General features: G+C 46.8%; 1 protein-coding gene across 2 annotated transcripts in view; it reads left to right on the top strand.

The window, feature by feature from the left end:
- Positions 1 to 38: 38 nt before the first annotated feature.
- Positions 39 to 25,811, top strand: part of ZNF341 (zinc finger protein 341) — a 41,571-nt gene continuing 15,798 nt past the window's right edge. Inside the window, exons 1-9 of one of the 2 annotated variants that reach the window (XM_077251956.1) lie at positions 39 to 109; positions 11,558 to 11,668; positions 13,094 to 13,278; positions 13,903 to 14,052; positions 15,425 to 15,667; positions 15,879 to 16,068; positions 17,143 to 17,227; positions 20,539 to 20,735; positions 20,811 to 21,001. In XM_077251956.1, the coding sequence (XP_077108071.1) occupies positions 100 to 109; positions 11,558 to 11,668; positions 13,094 to 13,278; positions 13,903 to 14,052; positions 15,425 to 15,667; positions 15,879 to 16,068; positions 17,143 to 17,227; positions 20,539 to 20,735; positions 20,811 to 21,001 (1,362 nt within the window). In that variant the 5' untranslated portion in view covers positions 39 to 99. Of the gene's footprint in view, positions 110 to 278; positions 415 to 11,557; positions 11,669 to 13,093; positions 13,279 to 13,902; positions 14,053 to 15,424; positions 15,668 to 15,878; positions 16,069 to 17,142; positions 17,228 to 20,538; positions 20,736 to 20,810; positions 21,002 to 25,811 lie in introns of those variants that run through there. The other variant, XM_077251955.1, reaches the window with a different exon arrangement.

A 25,811-nucleotide genomic window follows, 5' to 3' on the forward strand; every position in this document is an offset into this window, starting at 1 on the left:
TCCACTGTAGGTGTAGTGCAAGCGCTAAATGTGTCCGTGCAGGGAAAAAAAAGTCTTCTTGCCCTTAGTTCCGTTGAACGGCTATTTTGCACTCGGCTTATGCTGAACGGTAATTTCTAATGTATTATCAAGTCCTGCTGTATTACCTCGTAGATTAATCACCCGTCTCGCCATACCTCACTATGTATACACCGTGAGGGCATTTACACTGTGAAGTTCTCGTGCTTTGTATCTATACATTGTTTGCTTTCTTATAATTAAGCAAACGGTGTTTAGATTAGAAGAATTCACGTGTGGTCTGCCGCCCTCTGCTGGCCATGCCGGGGATTGCGCCTAGACGCATTTCCCATAATGCTGCTCTTAGGACTTCTGCAGCCTGCAAGATGGCGCAAGCAATATTTGAGGCATTTGAAGGTAAAAACATCAGAATAGTTGATATTTGATTTTTGATTCTGCATGTTCAATCCATGGCCGGATAATTTGTGAGATTCGTGGAGCGGGGGGAGGGCGACTGCTGGAAGAGCACAGGGGTTATGTGCAGCAGAGGGGGGCAGGCTTCCGGGAAAAGCTCAGTCCCAGGGAGAAGGGTGGGGACTAAGCATCTGTGTGGAGGATATGTCCATGGCCCCTCAGTCATCACTGACCTGTGCACATGGATGTGCTTCCATCCTGCTGATGATGCCTGCACAGGCTCTGGGATCCCCATCCTGCAGATGACGCCTGCACAGGCTCTGGGATCCCCATCCTGCAGATGATGCCTGCACAGGCTCTGAGATTCCCATCCTGCAGATGATGCCTGCACAGGCTCTGGGATCCCCATCCTGCAGATGATGCCTGCACAGGCTCTGAGATTCCCATCCTGCAGATGATGCCTGCACAGGCTCTGAGATCCCCCATCCTGCAGATGATGCCTGCACAGGCTCTGGGATCCCCATCCTGCAGATGATGCCTGCACAGGCTCTGAGATTCCCATCCTGCAGATGATGCCTGCACAGGCTCTGAGATTCCCATCCTGCAGATGATGCCTGCACAGGCTCTGGGATCCCCATCCTGCAGATGATGCCTGCACAGGCTCTGGGATCCCCATCCTCCTGATGATGCCTGCACAGGCTCTGGGATCCCCATCCTGCAGATGATGCCTGCACAGGCTCTGGGATCCCCATCCTGCAGATGATGCCTGCACAGGCTCTGGGATCCCCATCTTGCAGATGATGCCTGCACAGGCTCTGGGATCCCCATCCTGCAGATGATGCCTGCACAGGCTCTGGGATCCCCATCCTCCTGATGATGCCTGCACAGGCTCTGGGATCCCCCATCCTCCTGATGATGCCTGCAAAGGCACTGGGATCCCCCATCCTGCAGATGATGTCTGCACAGGCTCTGGGATCCCCATCCTGCAGATGACGCCTGCACAGGCTCTGGGATCCCCATCTTGCAGATGACGCCTGCACAGGCTCTGGGATCCCCATCCTGCAGATGATGCCTGCACAGGCTCTGGGATCCCCATCCTGCAGATGATGCCTGCACAGGCTCTGGGATCCCCATCCTGCAGATGATGCCTGCACAGGCTCTGGGATCCCCATCCTGCAGATGATGCCTGCACAGGCTCTGGGATCCCCATCCTCCTGATGATGCCTGCACAGGCTCTGGGATCCCCCATCCTCCTGATGATGCCTGCAAAGGCACTGGGATCCCCCATCCTGCAGATGATGTCTGCACAGGCTCTGAGATCCCCATCCAGCTGATGATGCCTGAGCAGGCACTGGGATCCCCATCCTCCTGATGATGCCTGCACAGGCACTGGGATCCCCATCCTGCAGATGATGCTTGCACAGGCTCTGGGATTCCCCATCCTCCTGATGATGCATGTACAGGCACTGGGATCCCCATCCTGCAGATGATGCCTGCACAGGCTCTGGGATCCCCATCCTCCTGATGATGCCTGCACAGGCACTGGGATCCCTATCCTCCTAATGATGCCTGCACAGGCTCTGGGATCCCCGATCCTCCTGATGATACCTGCACAGGCTCTGAGATCCCCATCCTCCTGATGATGCCTGAGCAGGCACTGGGATCCCCATCCTCCTGATGATGCCTGCACAGGCACTGGGATCCCCATCCTGCAGATGATGCTTGCACAGGCTCTGGGATTCCCCATCCTCCTGATGATGCATGTACAGGCACTGGGATCCCCATCCTGCTGATGATGCCTGCACAGGCTCTGGGATCCCCATCCTCCTGATGATGCCTGCACAGGCTCTGGAATCCCCATCCTCCTGATGATGCCTGCACAGGCACTGGGATCCCTATCCTCCTAATGATGCCTGCACAGGCTCTGGGATCCCCGATCCTCCTGATGATACCTGCACAGGCTCTGAGATCCCCATCCTCCTGATGATGCCTGAGCAGGCACTGGGATCCCCATCCTCCTGATGATGCCTGCACAGGCACTGGGATCCCCCATCCTCCTGATGATGCCTGCACAGGCTCTGAGATCCCCATCCTGCTGATGATGCCTGCACAGGCACTGGGATCCCCATCCTGCAGATGATGATTGCTCTGGGATCCCCGTCCTCCTAAAGATGTCTGCACAGGCTCTGGGATCTCACTACAGGAACTGCCCTTGTTACATATTTTCTAGCATCCAGAAAATAATCTCCATCTTTGCAGATAGTATGAGTTGCCCTACATGTGGATTGGGACTGATGCAGCCCAGGCATTTTCATGGATACAGGCCCACGGCTTCTGTAACCTCGCTCTTTAGATAGTGTGTGACTACAGGTCATCCGCACATGGTGTGCGCTACGGAGCTAATCTACTGATTATGGGCAGTTTAAATGGCCCAATAATGGTGCGCCTTCCTGATTATAGGCTCATTTATAGGTCAGTAATCCGCTGACGTGCAACGATTTTTAGCCGGCTTATCAATCATGGTTTTTGGTAGCACGTTGCTCCTGGTACATAGGACATGTGCTCCTGACACATACAGAACATCCTATGTGCACAGAACCTATTCACAGTCGCTGTGTGAACAGAGACATGCAGTTCTGTGTGAATAAGCCATATAGGATGCGGACTGACTTGTATATAGCAGATCAGTGGTCATATACATGTAACAGCGCAGACGGCATACAGCTGCAGCGCGCGTCGTCCTACTCTCCTGCCACATGTAATGACAGTCAGGTCTCACTCAGAACATGTTCGTAAGAAGCGGGTGTCTATCTGTGGTTTTCATTATTTCATTTCCATTATAGTCTATGGTGCTGTTCATATGCCCATGTTTATTTTTCACACTGTCTTCCCCCTAAAAAATCAGAGAGCTTTCTGGTTTTTTTTATCAGCGTCACAGACAAAATCACCTCTGCAAGTTTATGGACCTGCTGTGATAATCACGGATCGCACCAGTGCCCAATCTGTGTGGTCCGAGACTGACATTGTGCTATATGGGAGAAGTTTGTAATTAATTCATTTTTTTTCATATGTGAAAATCACTAATGAAATACTGATGGTAACAACTGTAATGCTGATTAAACTCGGACCATTTTTGAGGACATGAAAAATCATTGACGTGAATGAGACCCAAGTTAGGGGATTGAGATATAAGCTAACTAGAGATGGGCGAACACCTGGATGTTCAGGTCCGGCAGGTTACAAAACGTTCAGGTATCAGAACAGTACCCGAACCTGGACCCCATTCACTTGAATCTGGCTCCCCAAACATCCAGTGTTTACCACACTGTCACTCTATGACACTCTTCCTCCGGCTCCCGACATACTTACCCGACCCTGCGCGCTCCCGGTGTGTGTGCGCGCGTCATCCGACCTCTCCACTTCATGGCTCGTCGCCGGCTCCTGATTCTCGTCGGCTGCACATGCACAATTCGCTTACCAACTTCAGCAGCGCACGCGCACCTCCTCAGGCTGGGCTTTGGTCGCTCCTTTCTATGATCCTGCAGGTTCCTGACCCGGAAGTCCTGCGGTACTCTTCCTATATCAGGCAGCCTCTCCTCCTGTTCTGTGCCTGACTGTCATTTGTGTTTCACGCTTGATCCAGGTCCCTCGCTTCCCTGCGCTTTTCTGTCTACCTGCCTGTCTCCAGTTTTGTGCCCTGCCTTGTATCCTGTGCTACCCTACCCTGTTACCCCTCCGTCAGCTCTCCTAGTGCCATCCGTCCGTCCCTGTCTGCTCCTAGCCTGTCCCGTGTCTCCAGTTCCTCCTGAGTGTTCCTCCTCCGTCGTTCCTTGTCGGATCCGTAGCAGCCCTTCCTGTAGTCTCCAGTCTCCACTACCTGTTCCCTCGTCTGCCTTTTCGTGTGTCTCCAACCTCCTGATCCCGGGTATCAGCTTCCGCAGCAATAGTCTCCCCTGGGCCTGCCCCTGACGCTCCCTGTATAGGGGGTGGTCCACTAGGCCAGCTCACCCTTGGGAGGTTTGTTGTCGCGGTCCTGCGGGTTCACTTTAGGAGTTCCACTAACCTTACACATTCTGACTGGAAATGTGCGACCTTCTTCAATACACTTACATTGAGGTAGGCCACGCATGTCCAGTCGGAATGTGGACGGAAGTATGTATATCACACACTTTCAGTCACATGACTGCTCGGTCTCTTCACCGGCACTGGAGAATCTTCACAGCGTGCTGTGCGAGCTGTAAGGCTTCAGACGTCTGCAGTCACATAGAGTGACTGCTAAAGAGGCCAAGGCAGTAAGCGTCTGACAGGTCCCAGTCATGCACCTCCTACCTGTTACTTCAAAGAGCACTCTGAACATATCCCCACCCCTGCCTGCCGTCTAGTGCTGCCACCCTTCACAATCAAAAATGCCAAAAAGCAGCTAAGCTTATATGCATTAAAAGGCCGGCGTCACACTCAGCATAGGGAAATACGGTCCGTATCCGTGTGTCATCCGTATGGCTTCCGTACGGCGATTATTTTTTTTTTGCGCAGGCTTGCAAAATGGACAAATCATGGATCCATTGGCTAAAATATTCCTAAAAACATATATACAGTCTATGTGTGTATATATATATATATATATATATATATATATATATAATTCAGCGCAAGATAGCATAAAGGCCGGTAATTCAATTGCCGGCTTATGTTCTCTCCTTCACAAACCCGACAGGATATGAGACATGGTTTACATACAGTAAACCATCTTATATCCCTTTTTTTATTACATATTCCTCTTTAGTAATGTAACAAGTGTCTGTGTGTAAAATTTTGAAGCTCTATCTATTAAATTATAGGGTTAAATCCTGGAAAAAATTGGTGTGGGCTCCCGCGCAATTTTCTCCGCCAGAGTGGGAAAGCCAGTGACTGAGGGCAGATATTAATAGCCTAGGGAGGTACCATGGTTATAGGACCCCCCCCTGGCTAAAAACATCTGCCCCCAGCCACCCCAGAAAAGGCACATCTGGAAGACGCGCCTATTGTGGCACTTAGCCTCTCTCTTCCCACTCCCGTGTAGCGGTGGGATATGGGGTAATGAAGGGTTAATGTCACCTTGCTATTGTAAGGTGACATTAAGCCAGGTTAATAATGGAGAGGCGTCAATTATGACACCTATCCATTATTAATCCAATAGTATGAAATGGATAATAAAACACACACACACACACACATTATTAAAAAGTATTTTAATGAAATAAAGACACGGTGTTTTAATATTTTATTATACTCTCAATCCACCTGAAGACCCTTGGTCACCTGAAATAAAGTTAAACAAAACGAGAACAACAATATCCCATACCTTCCGTCGATCAGTCTTGTCCCAAGCTGTAAATCCATCTGAAGGGGTTAAATCATTTTACACCCAGGAGCTCTGCTAATGCCGCTGTGCTCCTGCCTGTAAAACTTGGTGAATGAATGGAATGCAGGGGAATGTCCTATAGTTACCTCGAGTCGCGGTGATGCGCCCTCTGCTGGATGAACTCATATGAACTCGACCGTGGGAGCTTTTCTGAAGACTGATTGACGGAAGGTATGGAATATTGTTTGTTTTGTTTAAAGGGAACCTGTCACCCCATTTTTTCAGTATGAGGTAAAAATACCGTTAAATAGGGCCTGAGCTGTGCGTTACAATAGTGTATTTTGTGTACCCTGATTCCCCACCTATGCTGCCGAAATACCTTACCAAAGTCGCCGTTTTCGCCTGTCAATCCAGGTGGTCAGGTCAAATGGGCATGGTGACATCGCTGTTTCTTCCCCCAGATCTTGCTTATTTTTCCGTTGGTGGCGTAGTGGTTTGCGCATGCCCAACTGCCGAATCCACAGCGCAAGTGAAGAAAAAAAGCGCGACCTGCGCTATTCTCCTGGTTATCGGTGGGGGCGGCCATCTTCCTGAGGCCGCACATGCGCAGATGGAGCGCTCTGCTGCCCGGGGCTTCAGGAAAATGGCCGCGGGATGCCGCGCGTGCGCAGATGGGGGTCGCGGCGGCCATTTTCCTGAAGCCGAGTTCACATCTCAGTGGGGTGGGATCCTGACAGTGGCCTAGCGAACAGAACAGAACGTTACGGAGCCGCGCCTGCACTCGAATGCGGTGGCATCCTAAGAAAGGAAAAGAAGCGAGGTTTACTGTGGAGAAGTGAGAAACGAGATCGCAGCAAAAAGGAGATAAAGCCAGTAGGAGTCGTGCCGTAAGATCGAGGCAACATACTACTGAGGCGCGTAGCCGGTGGCCAGAACGCCGAGGAAGTATTAGGCTCCAAGCAATACTTCAAACAGCGGCAGGACAGTTAATTTTAGGTTGGCTGTCTCACCTAAATCACCTAAGCAGACATAGGGGGCAATTGTGGGAGAGGGGCGACGCTAGGGTCCTGGAAGAACTCCAGGCCTACCCGTCATACGGGTGCGTCCTATCCATATCATCTGGGGGACGGAGAAGAACATCAGAACAGAAACGAGAGTTGTGAGAAAGAACATCAGAAACAGACACAACAGTTGTGAGGACTATCCCGTGGTGCTCAGCAGGGAGGTACTACAACACACAGGCACTAGAAGGTAGGCACTGATTTCCACCTGCAAAGGGAACTCTGGATGTGCCTTCGGATCGGCCGGTCTCAGCCAGCCCTGTTAGCAGTACTCTGGAATGCGGATCCTGAAGCCTTCAGTAAAGAGGTAAAGAGACTGCAACCTTGTGTCCTCCTTATTCATCGCGCCTTGCACCACGCACCACCATCACACCTTTCATTGGACGCCCCTTAGCAGGGTCACGGACCGGGTCTAGCCACCGTGACAACCCCAGGACAGAGACAGAGAGGCCCGGTACCGAGTACCCCGCGGCCCTGCGTCTGGGGGCGCTCCATCTTTATTTCATTAAAATACCTTTTAATAATGTGTGTGTTTTATTAACCATTTCATACTATTGGATTAATAACGGATAGGTGTCATAATTGACGCCTCTCCATTATTAACCTGGCTTAATGTCACAATAGCACGGTGACATTAACCCTTCATTACCCCATATCCCACCGCTACACGGGAGTGGGAAGAGAGAGGCTAAGTTCCAGAATAGGCGCATCTTCTAGATGTGCCTTTTCTGGGGTGGCTGGGGGCAGATGTTTTTAGCCAGGGGGGGTCCTATGACTGTGGTACCTCCCTAGGCTATTAATATCTGCCCTCAGTCACTGGCTTTCCCACTCTGGCGGAGAAAATTGCACGGGAGCCCACGCCAATTTTTTTCTGGGATTTAACCCTTTAATTTAATAGCTAGAGCTTCAAAATTTTACACACAGACACTTGTTACATTACTAAAGAGGAATATGTAATAAAAAAAGGGATATGAGATGGTTTACTGTATGTAAACTATGTCTCACATCCTGTCGGGTTTGTGAAGGAGAGAGCAAAAGCCGGGAATTGAATTACTGGCTTTTATGCTATCTTGCGCTGAATTATATATATATATATATATATACACACCTATTCTATGTGTACACATTTATTCTACCTATTCTATTCTATGCTGTCAGTGTGATTTTACTGTACACAGCACTGAATTGCCGGCTTTTCTCTATAACACCGGTGCATATTTCTCGCAAGTCACACGCATGGTCCGTGTGTAACCCGTATTTTTCTCGCCCCCATAGACTTTCATTGACGATTTTTTTGCGCAATACGGTGACAAACGCAGCATGCGTTCTTTGGAGGGCCAGGTGCCGGGAAAGGTCAGAGAGGCCCGGCCCCTGCGCACTGCAGTACTTTGCTCTGCCCTCAACAGGGCAGACAAAGTACGCCTGCGCAGGAGCCGCAGCAGGAAGAAAAGAAGAGGACGTCATCGCATGAAGATGGGACATGCCGGACCCGGACCACGACACCCATTGTACCAGGACCGCCCCTGGGTGAGTATAATCTAACCTCTTTTTCTCATCTTTTAGGATACATCGGGGGCTTATCTACAGCATTACAGAATGCTGTAGATAAGCCCCTGATGCTGGTGGGCTTAGCTCACCTTTGATTTTGGGGGTGACAGGTTCCCTTTAAGCCTCACAACAGTTTAGCGTGCTGGAGGAAAATAATCTGGCTTTATATCACTGACACCATTAAGCGTAGTGACACATATCTCCCATCCAGTATTTTACCATCAATATATGTATTGCTGCCTGTACAATACACTCAAAGTCACAGCTCTGCTAAACCCAGTCCCACTGTCTGCTTGTTATACAGGCAGACATGTAGTATTGTTGACTCCACCTTAATCACACACAGCTCTGCTATGCATGGATTACACTCACACTTCTGCTTTCTATACACACTCAGTTTTTTAGTGTACAGATTGCTATCACAGCTCTGCTTAAATTTCTGTCCATGTATTCCAAGTTTTGCCAACAAAGGTTTAAAGCAGGGGTAGGGAATTTATTTTCTGCGAAGGGCCATTTGGATTTTTATACCATCCTTCAGGGGCCATACAAACTCTGCCCACAAAGTACATCCTGACTCTGGCACTGCTTTCAGGACGTAATCTTTCATTGCATGCCCTTCAGTGTTCAGTAGTGAACACTGTGTGTGTGCGCTAACAGAGCAAGATGAAATTAATGAGCTTCTGGCAATCAAAATACAGCTCCTTGCCCAAGATTGCGGTCCCTGAGAATCTGCTCGGGGCCCGATAAAAGGTCATCGAGGGCCGTAAATGGCCCTGGGGCCTGAGGTTCCCCACCCCTGGGTTAAATGGACGTCATAACAATACAGCAGAGTTGAAATTGCTGCATATAAACAGCAGAATATTACAGCAATGCGCACTAGTTGTATTTGTGAAACAATAAATGCAGCTCTGACTTCTCTCACCCTCCAGTCATGAACATTGGAAACAAGAGACTGATGGAGCTGCAGGCGAAGCAGCTTGTGTAGATTGTGATACTCTCTGTTTGAAATTCCTCACTCAGCAGCTATTGAAACAAGACAGACAGCTACAGGGTTCATTCAGTCAGCCCCTTCCTCCTGCCTGCCAACTCCTGTCCCACTGCTGGGACCAGGCTGCTTCTCAGATGAGCAGAGAAGTTCAAGCCTCGCCTCATTCTCCTGCTCTTGAGCTGCTCCTTCCTTTCACCACCTCAGAGGGGCTTCTGCAGAGTGAGCGGCCCACAGCAGGGAGCAGTCCCTCTGGCAAATGCCAGAACGGCCAGACGGCCAGTCCGACCCTGCCTCTGACGTACCTATGTGACCCATCACAAGAGTGTAGAATTATAAAGAAAAAGGCTGTGTCAGTAAATACTTCCAGCATCTTTTCTTTCCACTTGGTGTTGTGCTCTTCCTCTGTTATTCCCTCCTGAAAAGTTATAAATAAATTGCACACAGGAAGTTAGCATTTGGGGGAAAGGGGACCGAGTCCCTAGACGGTATCAAATTGTCCAATCGGTGCTGCTGCATTTGATGAGAATAATTGAAACTACTACTGGACCACCCAAGGTCTTATAAGGCTGCGCTGCCTTCCTGATCACTGTGTATAGTATAAGATGCACTGGCAGTGCTTCCGTCTCCTGTCATGTGACCAGAAGCTGGTAAGTCCTAAGCCTCATTGAGGTGTCAGACCGGCCATGTGTATCCTGACCCCAACTTGACAGCCTCATAGGAATCTTCACAAAAAGATTTGGATGAACATTTGGCCTCATGTCTTGTATTATACAGTTTACTCGACCAACGTTATCAGGTGTAGTTGTAAGGTTACCAGCCTCCTCGATTCCATACCATCTTAAGATCCTTGAAGATATGCTGAGGAACCCTGGATCTCCCAGTATTCAGCACACATCATCATCCATATGAGAAGGCTGCACATTTTCTTGTTGTGTAAGGCTGCCGTCACACTAGCAGTATTTGGTCAGTATTTTACCTCAATATCTGTAAGGCAGAGTTCACATTGCGTTAGTGGGTGGTCGCTAACGGACAGCGTTGCACGGCGAAAATGTCGCAATTAACGTCGTGCAACGGCTCCGTTAGCGCACCCATTGACAGCAATGTAAATTTCGCCTGCAGCGCATCGCTAGCGCGTGCCTTTTTCGGCTCGCGCTAGCGATGTGCCGTTCTTTTGTAGCGCACATCGGACGCTGCTTGCAGCGTCCGCGGCGCGCCCGAGGTCCGTTCCCTGCTCTCGCAGATCGGGGATCTGCGAGAGCGGGGACGTTAGCGCGACCCCTAAACGCGGCCCCTACAAATACATTGCGTTAGCGCAATCCGCTAGCGCAAGCGCTAAACCGATTGCCCTAACGCAATGTGAACCTAGCCTAAGCCAAAACCAGGAGAGGGTGATAAATACAGAAGTGGTGCATATGTTTCTATTATATTTTTCCTCTGTTCCACTCCTGGTTTTGGCTTACAAATACTGAGGTAAAATACTGACCAAATACTGCTAGCGTGATGGTAGCCTAAGACATCATTTCCTCACGTGCAAGATATTCGGTTAAAAATAGGAAAAAAATAATAGTAGCCTCACCGTGGACATAAAAATTAGACCCCACGATTCACGAAAAAAAAGGAAGCAAATATTTAAATAATGAGACAAAGAAAATGAAGTTGTCCCTCGGATCACATCTTAAAAACCAACTGTATTTTCCTTACCCTCCCCGATCCAGCGCTTTGTCTTTGCCACTGCCTCGGTGTCAGTGCTGTACCCAAACAACAATCACCACTGTAGACAATCGGTGAGGCCACGGGCTCATGTTGTCATAGGCAGAGCTGCTGAGCTCAGTGATTGGCTGCAGCGCTGTTGATGTGACCTAACCGCTGCAGCCAAACAGAGACTTACGGTAGTTTACACCAGGTAAGTAAGCACAGTTTTTATTTATTTTTTTATACTGATAACTGAGCATGTAGGAAAAAGGTTTGTTAAAAGAGGATAACCCCGGTAAAACTGCATGTATGTAGAGAAAAACAAAAACCCTAGAATTATTAAATATATACGGTATATACAAATGGGATGGCATTTCGTCTGAATATGGTGCTCCAACTGATCCTGAGAATGACGGAGGATGATGCCTTAGTGATATGTCACTGCTCAGATGTCACACATCAATATACATCAGTCTCTGGCTTCTCTTTAAAACTGACTTGTTTTTTGTTTTCTAGGCATGGACAACCAGACTGTCCTTGCTGTTCAGTCCCTGCTGGATGGACAGGGTGGTGTGTCTGACCACACAGCTCAAAACGTCAGCAACTCTGCAGCCCTCCAGGGACTTGGTATGACGATGGTGCTTTTTCACATATTTTGAGGTTTTAGTTGGGTCCCATAAATCTGAAAACATCTAAGAACTATTAAAAACTGACTACTTGACAAATACTTTTTTTTGTACATGAGTTTAGTAATTGACATTTTACCACCACGATTTCTGGCGCTGCTCAATAAATCTGTAAAATGCCATAATTGTAATTCTCATAAGCCTTTTTAATTAAAGGGAATCTTTCAGCACAAAATGACTGTTGAAACCAAGCACAGGCACTCGGTCCACCCTTTTTGTGGTTGAGCAGTTCTGTGTACATGCCCACCTGTGTTTCATCTATCCTCGCCCTCACTTCCTTCATTGACTGCTCTGGCTTTACAGGAGGCCAGAGACGGATGGAAAACAAATAAGCAGGAAGGTGCACTGAACTGCTCGGCCATGACAAGAGAGCACCCAGTGCCTGCACTTGGTTTGAGCAGTCATTTTGTACTGGCACACTTAGCATTAAAGGGAATCTGTCAGCAGGTTTTTGCTTTGTAATCTAAAGACACCATGCTGTAGGGGTTAAAACACAGATTTCAGTGATGCCTCTCTTATCAAGCTCTGAGCTGTTGTTTACTTGCAATGATTGTATTAGCACCAGGAGTTTATCATTGCTGGACACTGCAGCACCTGCTTCCTGGTCTGACTCCTCCCCTTATGGGATAAGCCACTTAGCTACAGAGCCTGGAGTGGGCGGGGTTAGCTTTCTCAGCTCTGCTGTATTGCTAAATCTAAAAGCTCTGATTGTGTTGGAACCACTTCACCCAGTAATGTAAGTGATACATCATTGGATTCAGGGTCTATTTTCCTACGTTATGCTGCTCTCAGATGAGGTAGCAAAATCTGCTGAGAGATTCACTTTATATAGGTGCCCAGTATTATTATTACCACAGTTTTTCTGGGCATTACTACCTCATCCCTCTGCAGAAATTGCACAGTGGATCACACGTGAGGAGTGAGAGAGTCTGACAGGGATATTTTTCCATGCTTTGTGTCACAGATGGACCACTCGTCATTCACCCTATCATGGGTGTAACAGAAAACAATCTAGACAGCTTGGATGTAAGTTATGTGCCAACTTAATCAATGGGAACTAGGTGGGAGCCATCATTGAAGAAAGGTTACCCAACCATATACATTACCAAATTATTGGGATTATATGAGTATATTCTAAAACATTGCCCGAGTGTATCTGTATCTAATGTCCACAGACTGGATTGTGTCAGTACATGATGACAGAAGTGAATAATGAGCCCATATGCAGCATATGCTTATCTCTATATAAAGGCCCCATAACTGATGAGACACTGCATTAACATCCCAAAACTATGCAAAGAACCCCACCCCAAATGGGTATGAATACCTCAAGTCCTAATACTGCTTCTCTTTATTCTCTTTACAGATGATGAAGATGTTTTTCTATGCGGCAAATGCAAAAAACAGTTTAACTCCCTGCCCGCGTTCATGATCCACAAGCGGGAGCAGTGCCATGGCAATACCCCTTCCCTGGCATCGGTCTCTCTGGGTAATCACAGTGTGTATACCCCGCCAGTCAGCTCAGTGCAGCACCCTCCAGTTAACAGACAGGTGAGTCCAAATGGAGACATTGAGCACTGTGCATTAGATACAGGATCCAACCTGGCAGGGGTTGTAAGAAAAAGACTGTCGTTATTCCCCAGGAAAGTAAGTTATTCTGTTTCCGTGGGATAGATGATAACTTACTGATTGCTGTGGGTCCCACTACTACGGCCCCCGCGATACCAAGATCTGCAGAGCGCCACCTTGAATGGAACCTTTGTTCCATTCATGGTCTATGGGACTGCCTGAAATAACTGAGCACTGTCGAGCCCCTAGTGATCTCATATCCTAAAAGTAAGGGTTAAATTACTATTTGGCAATAATATTTAAAGTAATTGAGTTATTATTATTATTACACCTACTACATATTGGCATAGGATCTTGGAGATCAGAGTACCCCTTAAGAAGTCCTATGGGATCGTGGCAGAGGAAGTGTTGAGGGCCTACACTGTGTTACTAATGGGAACATTCATTCACCTGTGGTGATAGTGAGAATTTTAGATACGGTACTTTATATATAAAGGGAGGTTTAAAAGACAAGGTCAGACTCTGTGCATTATTGGTTCAGCCGTCATGTCTTGCGCATTTATTTATGGTATACAGTACATTTAATTTTAATTCTATGTCAAACAGATATCTACGTATATCGCAGTCCCCCCATCACCGCTCATCCAGACCTTAGTGCAGGGCAATGTGTTGGTGAATGATGAAGTCCTGCTTTCTGCAATGTCAGCACTTACCTCGCTGGATCAGCCCATGCCAACCACCCCAGCGCCTGTGCAGGTAACAGAAGGAAGACCAAAGTAATGTGTGTGTGTTTAGACCTGATCATGAAATATACAGTCACTTTATAGATATATATATATATATATATACACACTGCTCAAAAAATAAAGGGAACACTAAAATCCCACATCCTAGATATCACTGAATGACATATTCCAGTTGTAAATCTTTATTCATTACATAGTGGAATGTGTTGAGAACAATAAAACCTAAAAATTATCAATGTAAATCACGACTAATATTCGACGGAGGTCTGGAGTTGGAATGATGCTCAAAATCAAAGTGGAAAATCAAATTACAGGCTGAACCAACTTCAGTGGAAATACCTCAAGACACGGAAATGATGCTCCGTAGTGTGTGTGACCTCCATGTGCCTGTATAACCTCCCTACAATGCCTGGGCATGCTCCTGATGAGGCGGCGGATGGTCTCCTGAGGGATCTCCTCCCAGACCTGGACTAAAGCATCCGCCAACTCCTGGACATGGACAGTCTGTGGTGCAACGTGACGTTGGTGGATGGTGCGAGACATGATGTCCCAGATGTGTTCAATCAGATTCAGGTCTGGGGAATGGGCGGGCCAGTCCATAGCATCAATGCCTTCATCTTGCACGAACTGCTAACAAACTCCAGCCACATGAGGTCTGGCATTGTCCTGCATTAGGAGGAACCCAGGGCCAACCGCACCAGCATATGTCTCACAAGGGGTCTGATGATCTCATCTTGGTACCTAATGGCAGTCAGGCTACCTCTGGCGAGCACATGGAGGGCTGTGTGGCCCTCCAAAGAAATGCCACCCCACATCATTACTGACACACTGTCAAACCAGTCATGCTGAAGGATGTTGCAGGCAGCAGATCGCTTTCCACAGCGTCTCCAGACTCTGTCACATGTGCTCAGTGTGAACCTGCTTTCATCTGTGAAGAGCACAGGGCTCCAGTGGCGAATTTGCCAATCCTGGTGTTCTGTGGCAAATTTTCCTGCATGGTGTTGGGCTGTGAGCACAACCCCCATCTGTGGTCATCGGGCACTCAGATCACCCTCATGGAGTAGGTTTCTAACCGTTTGTGCAGACATATGCACATTTGTGTCCTGCTGGAGGTCATTTTGCAGGGCTTTGGCAGTGCTCCTCCTGTTCCTCCTTGCACAAAGGCTGAGGTAGCGGTCCTGCTGCTGGGTTGTTGTCCTCCTACGGCCCCTCCACATCTCAGTGTTTGCAGCAGTTCTCCCTCTGGCTACGACATCATTCACACGTCTGTGTTTATCACGGATGAATGAATAGATAATGACAAAGCTTCTCCTATCCTTTGCAATGTTATACACAGACAGCACATGGATGGCACACATATTCAATGTATTTGTGTTTTCCAGAGCAACCTCAGCATGCACACCGGTGGCACCTATCTCCATGCTCCCTCCCTGCCTCCCCGACCTCCACATCCACCACCACCAGCCCCTGTGGCACCAGGGCAGAATCTTATGGGGGTTCCTGTCCAGGCAAACAGTGGCAGCTGCAGTACTGTAGTGCAAGTCTACAGCTCTCCCATCAGTATGCCAGGAAACACTGGCATGGAAATCCACGGTTTGGGCATGACACCTTACACTCAGATAGAGGTAATTACAGTTGTGGTATTTTTTTTTTTTTTAAGCAATTTTAACTTTAGATATGTCAGGACTGAATAGTCACATCTTTCCTTCAACAGGAAGCCATCAGTAAGCTTTATCATCTAACACTAGTTGGTGATGGTTGTGAGCCCCTTTGGGGGCAGAGTCTGGTAGTGGATTATTACTGGGTGATGATCTCCTCGGATGATTCTTTCTGCAGGTTCCTAGCCAGTGTGTGGAGAGTACAGTTTATAACACTCCCCCAGTATACAGCCCCGGAAAACAGGGGCTGAAATCCAAAACTACAAATAGCTGTTTACCTTGTGCTGATGGGAACAATATGGGAAACCTGGAGCCCACCATCCCCAACAAGATCCGCCACTCTAAGATGGACAGCAGTGGTCAGAACGGTGAGTGTAGGCCGTGTCAGTCCGCGGCTGATGCTATCAGTGACCTTTGGCTCAGCAGTATGTAAAGGTAGTTGCCACTGCCACGGGTATTGGAGACTTGGATTTGAGCCGGTGTAACTGCATTTTTTTTATCAAACGTTTGATTGGTATCTACAGCTCTGGCAAAAATTAAGAGACCACTGCAAAATGTTCAGTTTGTCAGATTTTTCTCTTCATAGGTATATTTTTGAGTAAAATGTAAATTGTTCTTTTAGTCTATAAACTACTGACAACATGTCTCCGAATTTCCAAGAAATAAATTTTGTATTTATTTTCTGACAAAAATGGTCAAAATAAAATAAAAGTGCTTTCAGACCTCAAATAATACAGAGAAAACAAGTTCATAATCATTTAGAAACAACAATACTAATGTTTTAACTCGGGAAGAGTTCAGAAATCAATATTTTGTGGAATAACCATGATTTTTAATCACAGCTTTCATGCGTCTTGGCATGCTTTCCACCTGTCTTTCACGCTGCTTCTGGCGCAAAAAATGTAAGTAGTAGTGATGAGCGAGTATACTTGTTGCTCGGGTGGTCTCCAAGTATTTGTGACTGCTCGGAGATTTAGTTTTTGTGGACACAGCTGCATGATTTACAGCTACTAGCCAGCCTGAGTACATGTGGGGGTTGCCTGGTTGCTAGGGAATCCTCACTTGTAATCAAGCTGTTTAGTAGCCACAAATCATGCAGCTGCGGCAAGGAAAACGAAATCTCCGAGCAGTTACAAATACTCGGAGACCACCCGAGCAACGAGTATACTCACTCATCACTAGTAAGCAGTTCTTCTTTGTTTGATGGCTTGTGACTATCCATCATCCTCTTGATTACATTCCAGAGGTTTTCAATGGGGTTCAGGTCTGGAGATTGGGCTGCCCATGACAGGGTTTTGATGTGGTGGTCTCTTTTTGCCAGAGCTGTATTTTACCCCATTAGAGGGTCTAGTCTGTAAGTTTAATCCACAGTAAAAAAAATATATATATAATATTTTATTGCAATCGTGGTCTCAGTTGTTCTGATTTACATCCCTGCTTAGGAAAGCTGAAATCTCCAAAGTTGAAGTGTACGTTCTGCGATAAAGCCTTTGGGAAGAACTTTGATCTCCAGCAGCACATTAGAAGGTAAGACCTCTGTCTGTGGTCATTAACAGTTCAGTTGACCAGTACTTAAAGGGGTTGTGACACCAATAGCATTTATATTCTGTAGACCACAAGATTTGAAGCAGTTTTTCAATTCACATGTATTAACAATAATAGTTGTTTTCAAAGGTATTTCCGCTTCATCCTTATAGTAGCCTCTTTTATTGGTGGCCACTTTGCATCCATTTATGATCCTCTGATCGGCCACCCTTGTAGATCTCACCCCATGCATGCACAGTAGTAGAATGAAATTGAGCATGTGAATCTTGTACTTTCATGAGGAAGGGAGTGCGCTGAGGAACCACAAGACAGCGCTAAGAGAGCAGATATGTGACTAGGTGCTCTTACTTACACATGTTCACACTGCTATCAGTTCAGTCTATGCTGCTCTGGTGACTGGGAACCATCATACAGATGTAAAATGGGTAGAATTCTGACCACTTCTCCACTGACAGGGGTGTGTGTCAGGTCCCATTGGAATATAATCCACATTTATGGCAAAACTTGTGGATATACCTTAAAGGGAATCTGTCTCCAGGTTTTTTGCTACCCCATCTGAGAGCAGCATGATGTAAGGACAAAGACCCTGATTCCAGCGATGTGTCACTTACTGGGCTGTGTGCTGTAGTTTTGATGGAACAGTGATTTTTCTCAGCAGAAAATAATCACTAGAGGACTTTTAAACCTGCTGCCATGTAGTCCACCATATTCAAAAGCTCTCTGTATAATCCCTCCCCCACCACTGATGCCTTCTGGGTACACTGCATAGAGAGAAAACTGCCAATCAGTGGTGGGGGCGGGGTTATACAGAGCCTATGAATATAGATCACTACATGGCAGCAGGTTTACTAGTCCTCTAGTGATAATCTCCTGCTGATCAGTGCTTTTATCAAAACTACAGCAAGAAGCCCAGAAAGTAACACACCACTGGAATCGGGGTCTCTGCCTCTCAGCCTGTATCGTGCTGCTCTCAGATTAGGATGCAAAAACCTGGTGACTGATTCTCTTTAAATGTTTAAGATGGTAAAACTTCTTTAAATTGATATACTAGGATGAACAGGCACTTTGTATATAACTATGTCTTCAGATGCCCCAAAGCTATGTCAGAGGATTTCCTGGAGATTTCCTTAGGAAATAAAAGCCTTTGGCATAGATCTTAGATTTCTAATCTCTCGTTAACTTTTTTAGCCCTCTATATCACATTTCCGGGTTAGATTTGTGAATACATGGTGCTGTAAACGTTCCCCATGTTTGTAATGGACAGGGGAATTAAAATAAGTGACAATCACTGATCAGAGTCATTACCTCTTAACCCCAATGAGTAAATCAGGGTGCATACATGTTGGAGATGCTCTTTAAAGTGCAAATTTTAATACTTAGTTTGATGGACCAATTTGTCTTATTTGCACACCAGGGAAGCAAATTCTTTTACTCTGATCTTTCAATTGTAAGTGTTAAAGGTGCTCGAGAAATTAAAGGTCCCAGTAGTAACTGCTGATGCATGTTTCTAGGCTGTGTAGGCGAAATTGCCGAAATAATGACCCCTCCGTTCTGACTCCACTCATGACTCTGCAGCTATTGGCTTCCTGCAATACCACCAGCTTTCCATTCTTAGCTGGACCAGGAGGCAGATGGCCTTCTATCACTCATCACACCATGATTATGTTACACTAGATGGTGGCCCGATTCTAACGCATCGGGTATTCTAGAATATGTATGTATGTATGTACGTCGCACTGTGAGTGGGGGTTAAATTCCGCGCCAATATCGCTGATTGGTCGCACCCGGCTGGCCGATCAGCAAAGCGTGGTTCAAATCTGGCGCCAATTCGCGGCCGGACTGCGCCTGTCGCTGATTGGTCGCGGCCAGCCGGGCACGACCAATGACCGAAGCGGTGTTTAAATACCGCGCCAATATTGCTGATTGGTCGCGGCCGGCCGTACGTGACCAATCACTGAAGCGGTGTTTAAATCCCGTGCCAATATCGCTGATTGGTTGCGGCCGGCCGGGCGCGACCAATCAGCGAAGCATGGTTTAAATCCCGCGTCAATTCGTAGCTGGACTGCGTCTGTCGCTGATTGGTCGCAGGATGTCGGGGGTTCGGGGCGCTGGATGTCGGGGGTTCGGGGTGCAGGATATAGTACAGCCACGTAGTATATAAGACAGCCATGTAGTATATAGCACAGCCACGTAGTATGTGGTATATAGCACAGCCACATAGTATATAGCAGCCACGTAGTATATAGCACAGCCACGTAGTATATAGCACAGCCATGTAGTATATAGCACAGCCACGTAGTATATAGCACAGCCACGTAGTATATAGCACAGCCACGTAGTATATAGCACAGCCACGTAGTATATAGCACAGCCACGTAGTATATAGCACAGCCACGTAGTATATAGCACAGCCACGTAGTATATAGCACAGCCACGTAGTATATAGCACAGCCACGTAGTATATAGCACAGCCACGTAGTATATAGCACAGCCATGTAGTATATAGCACAGCCACGTAGTATATAGCACAGCCACGTAGTATATAGCACAGCCACGTGGTATATAGTAGCCACATAGTATATAGCAGCCACGTAGTATATAACATTGCCCACGCAGTATATATCAGTCACGCAGTATATAACACAGCCCACATAGTATACAGCAGTGTGGGCACCATATCTCTGTTAAAAAAAAGAATTAAAATAAAAAATAGTTATATACTCACCCTCCGGCGTCCACCGAAGTTGTCCCGATGCGTGCGAGGCTGCCGCCAGCTTCCGTTCCCAGAGATGTGTTGCGAAATTACCCAGATGACTTAGCGGTCTCGCGAGACCGCTAAGTCATCTGGGTAACTTCATAATGCATCTCTGGGAACGGAAGCTGGCTGCAGCCTCGCCGCTCGCGCGCATCGGTGAACAGCGGAAGGTGAGAATAGCACCATTTTTTATTTTTTTTGTTATTATTTTTAACATTATATCTTTTTAGTATTGATGCTGCATAGGCAGCATCAATAGTAAAAAGTTTGTCACTTATGCCGCGGTGTAACGCAGTCTGTTTAACGGACTGCTAAAACACTATGTGGGCGGCGGGCGCTGACTGCAGGGGAATAGGGAGCGGCCATTTCGTGGCCGGACTGTGCCCGTCGCTGATTGGTCACGGCCGGCTGGCCGCGACCAATCAGCGACTTGGGATTTCCGTGACAGACAGACAGACAGACGGAAGTGCCCCTTAGACGATTATATATATAGATGACAATTGGTACAAAGCTCTCTTACGATTTGTTTCTGTTGCAGTCATACCGGGGAGAAGCCATTCCAGTGTATTGTATGTGGCCGAGCATTCGCACAGAAGTCCAATGTCAAAAAACATATGCAGACTCACAAAGTGTGGCCAAGAGCTCCACCTGGCACCAACACGCAAGGACCCATGACTGTACAGGTCGTGCCACTTAACCCTTCACAGCCGGAAGAAGAAAGGGTTGAAAATGGAGGTAAAACTAAGTGCATCTGTTATACCAGTATGTAATGACCATGACTGGTTCGTTATGCTCTATTGGTATTTACAGTCTCCAGCCAGGTGCCACCTGAAGATGCATCTTCTCAGGATATAGACCCCTCTCAGAGTGGGGCATGTGACGGATCAGATGGCAAACAAGGAGTTCTGATCGATAGCTCTTACCACTGCCAGTTCTGCAACAGCAAGTTCAGCAGCTATTTCCAGCTCAAATCTCATATGACTCGACACAAACAGGAACAGGTAAGAATCCGGATGTTCATGTATAATTCATGGAACGACTGCTCATACCTGAACTGATATCTCTCATTGCTGCAAATATTTAATCTTGTTCATAAAGAGGAAAAAATCCTTCACATTCACATATTTCTCAAGGAGATGTATGGGATTTGAAAGCTGGACACTAAAGTTGAGCAAAAAGATTTCCAGTATCCTGATCTGGCATCCATGTCTGGACTCCATCTTGAGGTCACAGGGGTCCAGTAATCATCAGAGACACCAAGAATGCTGGCATTTCATTTTCAGCTGGGTCCTGATCTGGCTGCCACAGTCTACCGACATGGATCCTGGACCAAGGTCTTTCAAATCGTTTTACTCATCTCCAGAAACAACGCCACCTTTATTCATACAGTGGGGAAAATACGTATTTGATACACTGCCGATTTTGCAAGTTTTCCTACCTACAAAGAATGGAGAGGTCTGTAATTTTTATCGTAGATACACTTCCACTGCTAGAGACAGAAAATAAAAAAAAAATCCAGAAAATCACATTGTATGATTTTTTAATAATTAATTTGCACTTTGTTGCATGAAATAAGTATTTGATACAATAGAAAAACAAGAATATTTAGTACAGTAACCTTTGTTTGCAATTACAGAGGTCAGACGTTTCCTGTAGTTCTTGACCAAGTTTGCACACACTGCAGCAGGGATTTTCTCTCACTTCTCTATACAGATTTTCTCCAGATCTTTCAGGTTTCGGGGCTGTCGGTGGGCAACATTGAGTTTTGGCTCCCTACAAACATTTTCTATTGGGTTCAGGTCTGTAGACTGGCTAGGCTACTCCAGGACCTTGAAATGCTATTTACAGAGCCACTCCTTAGTTACGCTGGCTGTGTTTTGGGTCATTGTCATGCTGGAAGACCCAGCCATGACCCATCTTCAATTCTCTTACTGACTGAAGGAGGTTGTTGGCCTAAATTTCACAATACAAGACCCCATCCATCCTCCCTTCAATATGGTGCCATCTTCCTGTTCCTTTTGCAGAAAAGCACCCTCGAGGTACGATGTTTTCCCCCCCATGCTTCACGTTTGGGACTGTGTTCTTGGGGTTATAATCATCCTTCTTCTTATTCCAAATACTGCGAGCAAAGTTCTGTTTTGGTCTCATCTGAACACATGACCTTCTCCCATGGCTTCTCTGGCTCATCCAGATGGTCATTGACAAGTTTCAAACAGGCCTGGACATGTATTGGCTTGAGCAGGGGACCTTGCGTGCCCTGCAGAATTTTAATCCATGACTGCGTAATGTGTTACTAATGGTAATGTTTGAGACTGTGGTCCCAGCTCTCTTAAGGGCATTGACCAGGTCCTCCCGTGTAGTTTGGGGCTGATTCCTGACCTTTCTCTGAATCATCCTTACACCACAAGGTGAGATCTTGCATGGAGCTCCACACCGAGGAAGATTGACAGTCATCTTGTGTTTCTTCCATTTTCTAATAATTGTGCCAACAGTTGTTGCCTTCTCACCAAGCTGCTTGCCTATTGTCCTAGAGCCCATCCCAGCCTTGTGCAGGTCTACAATTTTGTCCCTGGTGTCCTTAGACAGCTCTTTGGTCTTGGCCATGGTGGAGAGATTGGAATGTGATTGATTATGTGTTTTTATACAGGTAACGAGATCAAACAGGCACAATTAGTACAGGTAATGGGTGCAGAGTAGGAGGGCTTCTTAAAGAAAAAGTAACAGGTCTGTGAGATCCGGAATTCTTGCTTGTTGGTAGGTGATCAAATATGTATTTAATGCAATAAAATGCTGTTTAATTATTTAAAAATCATACAATGTGATTTTCTGGATTACTTTGAGGTTCCCTTTTTTGGCTGCAAAAACTGATTTTTACATTTAAAGCATGTATGAGACACTGAGAGGTCAACATTTTCAGAAAAAAATGTGCTTTCCTGTGTTTATTTTTTTTCTTAAAAAACAAACAAACAAAAAAAAACACTGCAGCTAGATTTTAGTGGAAAGTTAATAGTTAATTATAAAACATACCACAAACAATAATTTGGTTTTGTCTGTGCTATTTTTTCCCTTCCCCATGACAGCACCGGTACATGAGAGATGGTCCCGCCCCCAAGAACAGGAAACCTGCATAGGAGATAAAAGATGGGGGCGGAACCTCTCTCCTCAGTTTTGGTTTCCTGTTCTTGCGGGGAACCTGCGGTGCTGCAGAGGAGGGGATCTCCTTTGTTTAACCGGTCACTGACCGAGGTCTGCGGTGGGAGCAGCGGCGACAGCGTGCGCGCGTCGCCCACATACCTGGCTGCATGTGCGTCCTTCCCCACCGCGGACTCCTCAGCGTCCGCTCCTGGCCGGAGGCTGGGCTGGGGGAGGAAGAGAGAGAGCATACCCATCCCGACGCTGGCGCCAAGTGAATGGGAGAACTTCCTGTTTGTATACCGGAAGTGACGCTAGACGCCGAAGGAGCGGTGTGCTGACACTCCCCGGGGGGGAGGATGTTCAGGGGCGCACACATCGTCTCCTGCCCACACTTATTTAAACTGCATGGCGGCAAGGAGACGCTGGTAACAGCCTCCTACAAAGATGGCAGATCCTGTGGAATCAGCGATCCCTGCAGAGACACCACAGCCCGTCGTGGTACTGAGGGTCCGGTGGGTGAGTGCCTTTGTAAGGCAAACAACATATCAGTAACACTGTTGTTTCTGTGTGTATATGCAGGGAAGGAAAGTTACCTCTAAGCAAAAGAATGAAGTATGTGCACTCTGTGATAAAAGCCTTCCCAAGACATATGAGAAGCGTATGTGCCGCTCATGTATAAAGGAAACGATAACTGAAGAATCGTCATCATTTCTTCAGAATATAAAAGCTATTGTAAGAGACGAAGTGCAGAGCACAGTAAAGGAGCAATTAAAGCATCATGAGTTGCAGAGCTCCGTAAAGCCGCCTTCTGTGCCCCAAACATCTGATATAGAATCTGAGGGTGAACCAGGAGAGCTTCCGGCCGAGGAACTCTCGGACCTGGACTCTTCGGATGAAGAGTGTGGTCGCCCATATGTGTTGTCAGAAGATGTGGGGAAATTGCTAAAACTGGTCAGATCCACATTGGGGGTGGAGACACCAAAAGAAAAACAAACGGTTCAGGACTCCATGTTCAGCAATTTGGAAGGGAAAAAGCGGAAAGTTTTTCCGTTTCATGATAACATATTAAATCTTATCAAAAAGGAATGGAAAAAAACGAATAAAAAGATTTCGGTTCCCCAGGCCCTAAAACGTAAATATCCCTTTGATGAGGAAATTTGCGAAAAGTGGGAAAAGGCGCCAAAGTTGGACGCGGCTATCGCAAGTACCTCCAGGGGCATAGCGCTTCCTTTCGAGGATATGGGTGCCCTAAGGGACCCCCTAGATAAAAAAGCGGATGCCTTTCTAAAATCAGCCTGGGAAGCTTCAACTTGGGTGTTCAAACCAGGGGTAGCGGCTACTTGCACTGCCCGTGCCATGGTTAGATGGCTAGATGAACTAAGTGACCAAATAAAAAACAAGTGTCCAAGAGACAGACTTCTAGAAGTTATCCCTTCACTACAAAATGCAGCAGGGTTCCTGGCGGACGCGGCCATTGATTCGGTACGGTTTGCTGCCCGGGCAAGTGCCCTCTCTAATTCGGGCAGAAGAGCCTTATGGTTAAAAAACTGGAATGCTGATTTTCAGTCAAAAGTGAAGCTCTGTGCTGTACCCTGTGAGGGGCAATATTTATTCGGGAGGGCATTAGATGAAATTTTAGAAAAAGCGGCGGACAAGAAGAAACACTTCCCTCCACCTCCCTTCTTTAAACAACGTTGGTATGACAATCGTCGGTCCTTTCGAGGATCGGGTAGAGCAGGCCGCGGCCGTCCAACGGATAGAGCCACACGGGGAAAACCCTGGGGTGAAAGAAGAGAGAAAGGTTTCCTTTTCAATAAACCTCCAAAACCAGATCCAAAACAATGACGCCATATTCCAAGTGGGAGGAAGGTTGCGGTTTTTTGTCCATCAGTGGGTAAGCTTACAGCCGTCTCAATGGATAATCAACTTGTTATCCGACGGCCTACATTTAAACTTTATCTCCCTGCCTCCTCACCGAATAAAAGTTACTCGTGTGGCCAAAAAGAACCAATTAGCACTCGAAAAAGAAGTTCACCTTCTTCTAGACAAAAAAGTCCTGGTAAGAGTACCTCCACAGGAAATAGGGAGGGGTTTTTACAGCACCCTATTCCTCACACCAAAACCAGATGGGTCATTAAGAACAATTTTCAACCTAAAAGAGTTAAACAAGTTCATCCGAGTGGAAAAATTCAAAATGGAGACTCTGAGAACGGCGGTAAAACTGCTGTATCCGGGATGTTACATGGCAGTGTTAGACCTTACAGATGCGTACTATCATGTACCAATCAGCATGGAGCATCAACAATTTCTAAGGTTGGTAGTGCAGCTGGGACAGGTCTACACCCATCTACAATACCAATGTCTCCCCTTCGGGGTATCAGTAGCTCCTCGTATCTTTACAAAAATAATTTCGGAAGTAGCATCCTTCGTGAGGAGAGAAAATATTCTACTAGTGCCCTATTTAGACGATTTCCTCCTTATAGCAGACAATCAAGAAGATTGCACAAGAGCAGTTACGAAAGTACGAGAGCTACTAACCAGGCTGGGGTGGATAATAAACTTAAAAAAATCAAGAATGATTCCGGTCCAGATACAGGAGTTCCTGGGAATTCAGTTAAATTCAATCGGACAAGACTGTGTCCTTCCAGACAGAAAGATCGAGGCCATAAAACAGCG

Source organism: Ranitomeya variabilis, chromosome 4 (assembly GCF_051348905.1).
Source record: "Ranitomeya variabilis isolate aRanVar5 chromosome 4, aRanVar5.hap1, whole genome shotgun sequence".
Classification (NCBI taxonomy): Eukaryota; Metazoa; Chordata; class Amphibia; order Anura; family Dendrobatidae; genus Ranitomeya; species Ranitomeya variabilis.